At 31.3% G+C, this 10,891-nt stretch overlaps 1 protein-coding gene across 1 annotated transcript; it reads left to right on the top strand.

The window, feature by feature from the left end:
- Window positions 1–5,432: 5,432 nt before the first annotated feature.
- Window positions 5,433–7,750, top strand: LOC116011202 (myb-related protein 340-like). Its single transcript, XM_031250732.1, has 3 exons — window positions 5,433–5,740; window positions 5,827–5,956; window positions 6,608–7,750. The coding sequence occupies exons 1-3, from the start codon at window positions 5,572–5,574 to the stop codon at window positions 7,161–7,163; spliced, it is 855 nt and encodes a 284-aa protein (XP_031106592.1). The 5' UTR covers window positions 5,433–5,571; the 3' UTR covers window positions 7,164–7,750.
- The last annotated feature ends 3,141 nt before the right edge of the window (window positions 7,751–10,891 follow it).

The following is a 10,891-nucleotide window of genomic DNA, read 5'->3' as shown; positions in this document are numbered from 1 at the left end:
AACCCCCCCCCCCCCCCCCCCCCTCAAAAAATAAAAAAGGAAGTCATTTTTCAAAAAATGAGGGTATATTCTTTGACCAGATACGCAATTTCCTTTGGCTCACATTTTCTACTCTTTATCAAAACACTGGAACAACGAAAAATGATTATTGACTATTGACATTTGTTTATTTTCATCATCAACTTTTAATTTGACCATAAATGGTCCATTGATTATTAATTGTGTTCCAAATTTGGTTCTCCAATTAAATATACATTTTGTAAATATTAAATTTATAGGCGATAATGTAAAAATTGGCTTGTTGTTCATATAGGCAGATTAGGTTCATAAATGTAAGGCAAAATTTTGTATGAGACCGTTTAATTGATCCTTATCCGTGAGACGAGTTGGGTCAAGATGAAAGTGTAATATTTATACTAAAAAATGTAATACTCCGTACTAATTAAGAATAAAGTGTTTATTACTTATATGAGAAAATATAATATTTTTGAAGAAAAAATGTAATACTTTCACATTTTAATTTAAAAGTACACAGTATTACATTTTCTTTTATAAGTAATAAACACTTGCCAACATTACTTATAAGAACCCAATAGGGTACCTCAAGTGGCAAGTGAGCTCTCTTGATCAGTATTATATTTTCAATATAAGTTATATTTTCATATTGAGTCGATCCGACCTATCTCACGAGTAAAGATCTATGAGAGGATCTCACATAATGTGACTCTAATGACACGTTTGGTTTGCGGAATAGACCTTGAATGGAATAGTATTCCAGTAATAAGTCAATTCCTTTGTTCGGTAAAAACTTCTATTCCCATGAACAATGTTCTTGGGAATGACCTATTCCCTTTGCAATGGGAATAGAGATTCCTAGCCCCCTTAGGTATTTTATATATATATATATATATATATGAGAGACTAGATTTTAACAAATATAATAGTCTATACGATGTGGATATAAACTCTATGTAATTATTATTATTATTATTATTTTGCTGCTACTACTACTGTTGCTACTGCATATTTTTATAAGGGTGTATATGTCTTTTAAAACATATTTCATTTCTATTCCTTAAACCAACCAAACAATGTTATATAATTCTTAAAGTCTATTTCTACCGCGAACCAAACAATCGAATACAATTCCTATTCTATTCATTGAATATTCCACTCCGTATGGAATAACATTCCTATTACCTCAAAATTCATTCCGTGAACCAAACGTGTTGTACATGTAATATAATACATTAGGTTCATCATTAGTGGGAATGTGAAGAACCAAAAGTTTACATTATTATCCTTAAATTTAATATTTACTAAATTGATACTTAATTGCATGACCAAATTTGGAACAAAAAAATTAATAATTAAGGGACCATTTATGGTCGAATTGAAAGTCGGGCATGGAAGTTGGTAAATGTCAATAATTAATTGACCATTTCTGCTTCAATTGAAAACCGAGGATAAAAATTGGTAAATGCTAATAGGCAAATTAGGTTCATTAATGTAAGGCAAAAACTTGTGTGAGACCGTCTCACGGATCCTTATTCGTGAAACGGGTTGGGTCTAGATAAAAAATAATACTAATAATACTTATACTGAAAAATGTAATACTATTTAAGAATAAAATGTTTATTACTTATATTTACTTATATGATAAAATGTAATACTTTTGAAAAAAATGTAATATTTTTACATTTTGATTTAGAAGTATTACATTTTCTTTTATAAGTAACAAATACTTGCCAACATTACTTATAAGGGAAAGAATAATACTTTTGATGAAAAATGTACATTTTTTTACTCAAAAGTATTACACTTTATATTATAAATAACAAACACTTTATTCTTGATTAGAATTATATTTTTCAATATAAGTAATATATTTTTATATTGAACTGACCCGACCCGTCTCACGGATAAAGATCCGTGATTGAGACGGTCTCACACAAGTGTAACCCTAAATATAATACATTTGGTTCATTTATGTACCGAAATTTTACATTACTATATCCATAAATTTAATATTTACTAAATTGATATTTAACTGAAGGGCTATATTCGGAATAAAATTAATAGTGAAGAGACCATTTATTGTCAAATTTAAAGTATGAAAGTTGGTAAATATCAATAAGAGTTAATACTACAAATGGTCCTCTGACTATTGGGTTAGTACTCTTTTTAGTCCTCGACTTTCAATTCGATCACAAATGGTCCTCTGACTTTCATTTTTGACCACAAATAGTCCTCCATTAAAATTTCTCTTAAATAAGTGTTAAATCTAAGGGTATTATTGTCAAATTGATATATATAATGATCATAAAATAAAAATGTTTAGAAATTTTCACCAACAAGCATAATTGAAACAATTAACAAATATAAATACTTCTAAATAAAAAGATAATACACCTTATTCTCGTAATTATGCGTACAAAATGAAGATTTAATATTAGAGCTATCTGTTTTAATTTAACCAACAGATTAAAATGGAAGAATTTTTTTTTCAAAAACTGTGCTTCCATCATTTTCATGGTTGTTCATACATGGACAATTAATAGTTTTCACTCTTCATTAATCGATCAAACATTTTGTTTGGGACATAACTGAAGACGACCGCCATCGTTGAATTAATATAATTAATCAAGTACAAATTGCAAACATTAACCATAAATTTTTATTTAATTTGTTCATTTATGTAGTTTGTCACGTCCATTTTGTTTTTATATTTATTAACTTAATGTTTATTAATGTTTGAAATTAATTATGTTGTCATATAGTTCTCAAAAAGAAGTAATCATAATAATATTAATCAATTTGACGATATTACCCCTATATTTAACATCTAATTAACAGAAATTTTAACAGAGGACTATTTGTGGTAAAAAATGAAAGTCAGAGGACCATTTGTGGTCGAATTGAAAGTCGAGGACTAAAAGGAGTACTAGCCCAATAGTCAGAGGATCATTTGTGGCATTAATAACTGACCATGCATTTGCGCTCCAATTAAAAATTGAGAATAAAAATTAATAAATGTTAATAGTGAAATGATTCATAGAATTAATAATAGAGAATTAATGATAAGGGGATCAATATAAAAACTAAAAAAAAAAATTGAAGAAGCAGTGCATGCAATAATCAAGCAGTAGCAAACTTGTCCATCACCACTGTGGTGTCGATGATTCGCAGCGTTTAGAGAAACCGCAGGAACCACATATGAAAAGGGGGCGTGAGTAATGTCTATTTTATGCAAAGTGGACAACTTATGACAGCCAAGCAAGCAAGAACTAGTTTTGAGACTCCAAGCAACCTAGGAAAACCCAAAGAGATTGATCGAAAACCCCACGTTTTTTAAGCTATCACTGTACCATATATTTTGTTCGGTCAAAGACGTCTCATTTTATTGTAGAATACTTCCAAAAGAAGGAAAAGAAAAAAATCCCACAACCATTTCAATTATGTAGTTCCATATTAGAATTCATTACATCATGATTCTTCTCTCCCAATTTCATCCTGCAGCATCGTCTTCTTTGATCGTAATCCTATTGCTTGCCCTGTTGTACCCGATCGAAACACGCAAGTGTAACACGTTGTGAACATGAGTGACAACATTAAGATACAATCTGCTACATTTACATAGTTGTATTAGATACCACGACATTTATGTTATTTAACAAGTTAATTTCATTTTTAGTCCTAGATTTATAGATGATAGTACACTTTTAATTTTATTTTTTTTTCAGAATATCCACTTTTGGTTTTAAGTTATTATTATGGTGTGACCATTTTTTTTATCCTTTATCAACAAAATGGTTTAAATTTCTATAAAAAAAAATATAGCGGGTCAACCTACTTTGTATAAAAAAGATAGAAATATTCTTGTATTTAACGACATTTCAATGATTTTGTTGACGGATGACCAAAAATGATCATACAACAATAATACTAAGGCCAAATGAATAAATTCTAATAAAAAAAAGAGACTAAAAGTGGACTATCATCTATAAATCTAGAACCTAAAATGTAATTAACTCTTATGCAACATTATAAAAGTTCTTAATACTGTTGGGACTCTTTTTTACTATATAGTTATAATCGTATAACACGACATCTTAGAATTTTAGTGATTCTATTGTCTCGTGAATCTTTATTCGGTAAACGGGTCGGTTTAAGATAAACATAATTTTTATACTAAAAAGGTATTACTAATTCATGAATAAAATATTTGTTACTTATGAGGCAAAGTGTAATACTTTTGAAGAAAAATGAAATATCTTGAACAAATATTTTATTCATAATTAATATTACATTTTTTTAGTATAAGTATTACATTTTTATCTTGACCCAACCCGTTTTATGAATAAAGATTCATCATATGGTTTCACACAAATTTTCCCCTAAAAAAGTTATATATAGTGAAGATAAAAATCACATAAAAACTTCCTAGCTAGTGTGTATATATATATATAGAGTTAGTAGTATTCAAAAAAAAAAAAAAAAGCTAGTGTGTGTGTATATATATATATATATTTGAGAATCTTTAACTAAGCTTGGTCATATCCTAACTCTAAAGTCATGTTTGCAGCCACCAAAGTGGGCCCAAGAATCAGTGGATAAGTAGACTCAGCTGGAAGACCAATAATCACTGGTCAGTCTGTGGAAAGGAAAAAAAATTCCATCCAATATTTTTTTTTATTAATTTCTGGAATTCTCCTATGGGTTAAGACTGGGAAACTATGTAGAATTGTCATAACACGTCTGCTGTTCTGCTTTTGCAAATTGGCATGGTTGGAATTTTTTAAAATTCATTCACTTTAATATTTGTAAGTTAATATTACAACATAATGTAATCTATTTTAGACTTTCTCTATTTTTAGTTGCTCAACAAGTCAATACTCCCACCACCAAAGTTTAATATTGTGACATTCCTCCCAACTAGTTAATACCCCACCACCATAATTCAATCTTGTGACCTTCCTTCAAGAAGAGCCATAGAAGTGTCATCTGACCACAAGGTTTACATTAATCAAAAATCAAAAGGCAAAACCTTGTGTGACCATCTCACGAGTCTCAATCCATAAAACGAGTCGGATCTTTGATTAATAAGGTCAGGTATCCAGTCCATTAATCAAAGATTCGATCTGTCTCACAAATTGAGGCTCATGAGACGATCTCACACAAGTGTTACCCAAATCAAAATGGTTTTATTTATAATTTTTCCTTATAAATATTTCTAATTTTAGACTTTCTTTATCTATTGCAGCCATCAATACTCTCACCATTGAGGTTCAATTCGGTGACCTTCTTTCAAAAAGAGCCACAAAGATGCCATCAGACCATAATGTTTAATAAAAAATCAAAATGGTTTTATTTATAATTTTCCTTATAAGTATTTCTAATTTTTTATATATATAGCTAAGAAAAAAAAGTCTCTTTTTTCGCCCCCTTTGAAAAGTTGATGAACTAACTAGTAAATAGCAGACCGATCTTGGAGACCTTATATACCTGTCTGTATTCTTTCTACCTCCTTTAATTCGTTTCTGTTCCTGTTCTATTAAGCATATATCGCCGATGGCTTCTTCTCCATCTAAAAGCTCAACAAGTAGTTGTTTGACAGTAGAGGATATGGATGGCACAGAGCTTAGGAGAGGGCCATGGACCCCTGAAGAAGACACTCTTCTCATTCATTACATTGCTTGCCATGGTGAAGGCAGATGGAATCTTCTTGCTAAGAGTTCTGGTAATTTTAAATTTCCTGCCATTTCATCATGCTTTGTTACGTTGCATTATTGGTTTAATTAATTCATTTGATTTTGATGTGTTTAGGTTTGAGGAGAACAGGGAAGAGCTGCAGATTGAGATGGTTGAATTATTTGAAGCCTGATGTTAAGCGCGGAAACCTCTCCCCTCAAGAACAGCTCTTGATTCTCGAACTCCATTCCAAGTGGGGCAATAGGTATATATACTCTTACATACTATATCTATCGGTTTAAACTTTTAGTTTCATTATATTCGCGATGAGGCACCAGGTTTTGAACTGGTACTACATACATACTGGCCCTGTTTGGTAAATGACTGTTGGCTGTTTGGGTTAGAAGTTATGATTTGTTGATAATATTAACTGATTCTAGAAAGTTGTTTGATAAATTAGTTATTAGCTGATAGCTTTTTGGTATAATTTCTTTCCCCAAAAAGCTAATTGAAAAGGCTGCTTTGAGTAGCCTTTTGAATTTTAGCATTTTGAAGTTACAAAAAGCTTATTAACCAAACAACTAATAGTGGTCAAATAAGTCAAAATGGACTGATAGGCTGATTATTTACCAAACAGGGCCACTATACTGGAATACTGGATCGACCTGTGTTGGGCGGAGGCCGTTAAAGGACCAAGTCCAGCACCTAGTAGTGGTATAAAGAAATAAAGTTAGGTGTTCGCTCTTAGTTATAATTTTTTATCTAGTAGTAAGCGCTTGATCCTAGTTATAACTTTTGACAGAGTTATAAGCCTTTGATCTTTACAATCTGCTGCTACTACTTATAACTTTTGACAGAATTGTAATTACGCGTTTGATCCTAACAATCTGCTGCTTCTGATGATGGTGATGATCAGGTGGTCAAAAATTGCACAGTTTCTGCCAGGAAGAACAGACAATGAGATCAAGAACTACTGGAGAACCAGGGTGCAGAAACAGGCCAGGCATCTGAAGATAGACTCTAACAGCGCCGCGTTTCAGCAGCTGATTCGGGGTTTCTGGATGCCCAGGCTCATCCAAAAAATACAAGCTTCATCCATTCAACACTCTGATGAGATTCTCAACACACAATCGATATCCCAGCAGGTCCCCGCCCCCGCGCCACACGATTGCCATCAAACCACAATAAATTCAGGCCTGGAGAACAACAGCTGCACCACCCCAAACCTTAAGCTTTCTGAATGCCCCAAAACTGCATTATCCAATGACCCCAAGTTTGAGCCTTGTCCAAATGGTCATCACCAGTATTATGCCAATCATGTCATGGATGGTTTTAGCCCTTCACCGTTCCCAGAAACAGGAGAGTTCAAAGATGTGATTGATTATGATCTGCTTGGAACTGGAGGAGGAGGAAACAGTTTGATAATGGATGAATTTTTGGATGATAGCTTATGGAGTATGGATAAATTCTGAAGAGTTAGATCTTTAATTTAATTAGTCAGCTTTCAAGAAAAAAGTGCCTGAGCTACTTGTGCTTGCTTGTTCATGTAACCCCAACTAGATACACATTTTTTTTTCAATTTCTTCCCATCCCTTGTTATTACACACAGATAGATCAGACAAACAGAGTGCTTCATTCCCTCGTGCCTACACGGGCATAATTCACTAGTTCAGTAGACAGTATTTAGGAGAAGATGCCAATGTTCGAAACTCGACAGCAATAGTGTGGGATTATGCTCAAATTCGGCATATCACTTGTACGCACCAGCATTTGGCCCTGCCTACTGAGTCATTGAATTACCGTGATTTACATCCACCCGCATACTCTATTCCGTAAGGGTGTGAGGGGACCTTTTGGAGGAAAAAAATAGTGCTTTCTTAGCTTTATTTCTAGGAATTAGAAAATTAAAGCAGGTCATGTTTTTTTGTGATCACAAGGTTACTGTTCTTTGTCCAATGAAAACATAGAATGAGGAATTGTTGATAGTGGGTTGATAATCTTAGACCTTTTTAGTCAATAGGTGCATGTATGTGATCTTAATGAGAACCATATTTACTTAGCTTTTCATGTGTACACTTCAACATCATATTCATGCTCATTCCACACATGTGCTACACATTTTAGGCTCTTAAAATGAATGTAACTCATACCACTAAAATGCATTTCTAACTAATCATATTACAAATTATTCTTAAAAAATTTAATTAGTTGTTGTTATACTACTCGGGAGCTCATATACAGCCTTAGAGGGTAGGTCCCAATTTGAATGAAATTGATAACATTGAAAATTTGTACAATTTATTTTTCGTACTTGAATTTTACACATTTATTAATGTACTTGAAAATGATAACATTGAAAAAAAATGATAAATCATGTTAAATAGAACCATCAATATTGATACTTTTCAATATATAATAAATAAATATAGTATTTAATTTAATTAAAAAGTTTAAAATTACAAAGTCTTTATTATTTTTAAAAACTTAATTGTATATATTTAATAGAAAATAATAGTTGAATGAGTTGTATACTCTTTTTATGATCATTCAAAATTACAAGCATATTACAACCCTATAGTACGTGCCAAGTATTGCATATTACAACACTATAGTTTGTAGGTGTCAAGCAATACAAGTATCTCTTGTACTCAGTACAACCTGAAGTAAGTGGAGCATACTTCTTGTGACATAAAGGTTACTAGTTCGATTCTTTTCAACATCCTTTAGGTTGAATTCATCAATCCATCACACGAGGTCTTTCTAATGTTGTTTACCTCACATGTATGGTTTGTGAAGTTGTGGACTATTAGATAGGACTATATATATATAGGGAAGGGTTTAAGGGAAGGTATAACTTCCCGTGCTGTTGTGCGGTTGACTAAAAAAGATGCACCTTACAAATACAAACCACGCACCTAAAGTTTTAAAATGACGCACATTTTCATCCACTGACGCATCTTAAGTATACAAATCACGCACTTTAACAAGAAAAACAATGCACCTTAAGAATGAAAATTATGCACCTAAAGATTTAGGCCCACACACTTAAGTACACGAACCACGCAACTTAAACACACAAATAAAGCACCTTAAGAACACAAACTACATGCACCTAAAGCAACCGCACAGGCGCACAGCCGCACCTAATAATACCAACCACACGGAACCATTTATATATATATATATATATATATATCGGTCATTCAAGAGTTATAATTATCTTATTGATAATTGCAATCGTTTTCACGATGAAGACAAAATTTTCCAAAGGTCAATCACTCCTAGTTGTGTTAGTTCTGGGAAACAGGGATCAGTGATACAATAATCAAATATCATGATTACTAATTTGGGAATTTTTATTTACATTTTTTTCCTGCTTTCAACATAAAATAGTTACCAACTAACATCACTGTAACTTATGATGTCAAGCAGAATTGTTGCATCGAAAAAAATAAAAATAAAAGATTAAAAAATTTGCATTCCCCTTATGAAAAGACACTATAAAATGTTGTTTCCCCCATATTTTCCGGCTAATTTAGTGTTTTATTCTTGACTCTTGTCCCTTTTATTTTATTTTATTTTTTATTTTACAAATAGTCATTTGTTTTTTTGTGTAAAGCCATAAAAGACATTATCATCAAAACTGTTCTGAAGACTATTGCTACTTGTTTACTTTAATTTACACGACTCTTTGATGTAATAGGTGTCTTTATTATGTTTTTTTTTCTTGAAAAAAAATTAATTTATAATATAATTCAATTATAATATTAATCTACTAATATAATTATTTAAATTACTATTTTAAAAATAATTATTTAAATTACTAATACAATCAATAATAGGTAACAATTATAACGGAACATATTGTTCTTTTTTGGGTGGACACAGTTGGCCTAGAGAATGCAACATATCATTATGATAATTGATGTCTCTCATATGGGAGGTCATGGGATTAAGGCTCAGTGGAGACGATATTGACCCTTTGTGCTTCAACAGGTTGACAAAGTATAAATGAACAGATACTACAATGTAATAAGGTCAGTTGCATTCAAAAAAAAAAAACTTACAATTATAAATGGTAAATTACATTAATAATTATTATGTCATGATTAGTTACGATTTTATTTATAAACTAGTTAAGATGGTTGAGGCAGAATTGACTCTTTGTGCTTCAGTAAGTTGAGAAAGTGCTTCAGTAGTACTCAAAAAAAAAAAACTTTAAAATAATATTTTCCACTTCTCATTGTTTTTCGTTTTCCATCTCAACACTTTTTTCATTTATTCTTTTGAAATATCTTTTTAATTTTCCAAATAATGACTTACTGAGCACACCCTATATTACTACATACAATTCGAAAGATTACTCCCACTAGAGTTTGAACCTTCACTTGGGTTGAAAGTTCTACATCTTTTCTTTCTTTTTTTTTTCTTTTTTTTTTTTTTTCATTTTTAGGATAAACAAGAAATGTTGTGCCTATTTGTATTTTTAGTACAATTTATAATTGAAAAATGGTCAAATAAGTCTTAGAATTTTTCACGAAAAGTCAATTAAATTTCTGAACTTTCGAAAAGCACAATTGAACCCATGATTTTAATGCATCCAATTAACCCCTTCAATTAGTTAAACCCCGATAGCATCCGGTAAAAATTGTGAAATTCTCCGTGACATACGGCTAACTTGTCAATATCATTAATATTTTGTTTGCCACATAAAGAAAGTAAAAAAATATTTTTAAAAAAAAATAAAAACCCAAAACAAGAAAAAAAGTTTATAAACAATTCAAATTTTTTTTTTTTAAAAAAGAAGAAATATATAGTAATCAAAGAACCGGTAAAATCCTCTGCCCCTCTACCGCCTTTGACGTCTACCAATCCTTGACGGTGCCGCCTACTCTCCTCACTCCTCTAGGCCCAATACGGACGGATCGAATTTCTTATCCGGCCATCCGATCGATTTTCGGATTAAAATTTTTGTCAGTCGCCCCTTCATTTTTTTTATGCTATACCCAATTGGATATTCAACTTCGGATTACGGTTACCCAATTTTGGATTTCGGTTTGTATTTTGATATTATTAAAATAATTTTAAAATAATTTTTAAAATAATTTTTTAAAGAAAAAGTTAATAAAAATTGAAACAAAATGCTATTTTACTTTACAAATACTCTCGTATAGAGCTATAAGCTATTCAACCTATTCTA

This window comes from Ipomoea triloba, chromosome 2 (genome assembly GCF_003576645.1).
Source record: "Ipomoea triloba cultivar NCNSP0323 chromosome 2, ASM357664v1".
NCBI classification, from domain to species: domain Eukaryota; kingdom Viridiplantae; phylum Streptophyta; class Magnoliopsida; order Solanales; family Convolvulaceae; genus Ipomoea; species Ipomoea triloba.
The sequence above is the reverse complement of the archived record's forward strand: the minus strand, read 5'-3'. Positions and strand labels throughout refer to the sequence as shown.

Bases quoted from the DNA above. Each gene is read 5' to 3' on its own strand.
- LOC116011202 (XM_031250732.1), top strand. From the start codon at position 5,572: ATGGCTTCTTCTCCATCTAAAAGCTCAACAAGTAGTTGTTTGACAGTA. The intron at 5,741-5,826 runs GTAATTTTAAAT...TGATGTGTTTAG, and splicing joins TCTTCTTGCTAAGAGTTCTG to GTTTGAGGAGAACAGGGAAG. The intron at 5,957-6,607 runs GTATATATACTC...GGTGATGATCAG, and splicing joins CATTCCAAGTGGGGCAATAG to GTGGTCAAAAATTGCACAGT.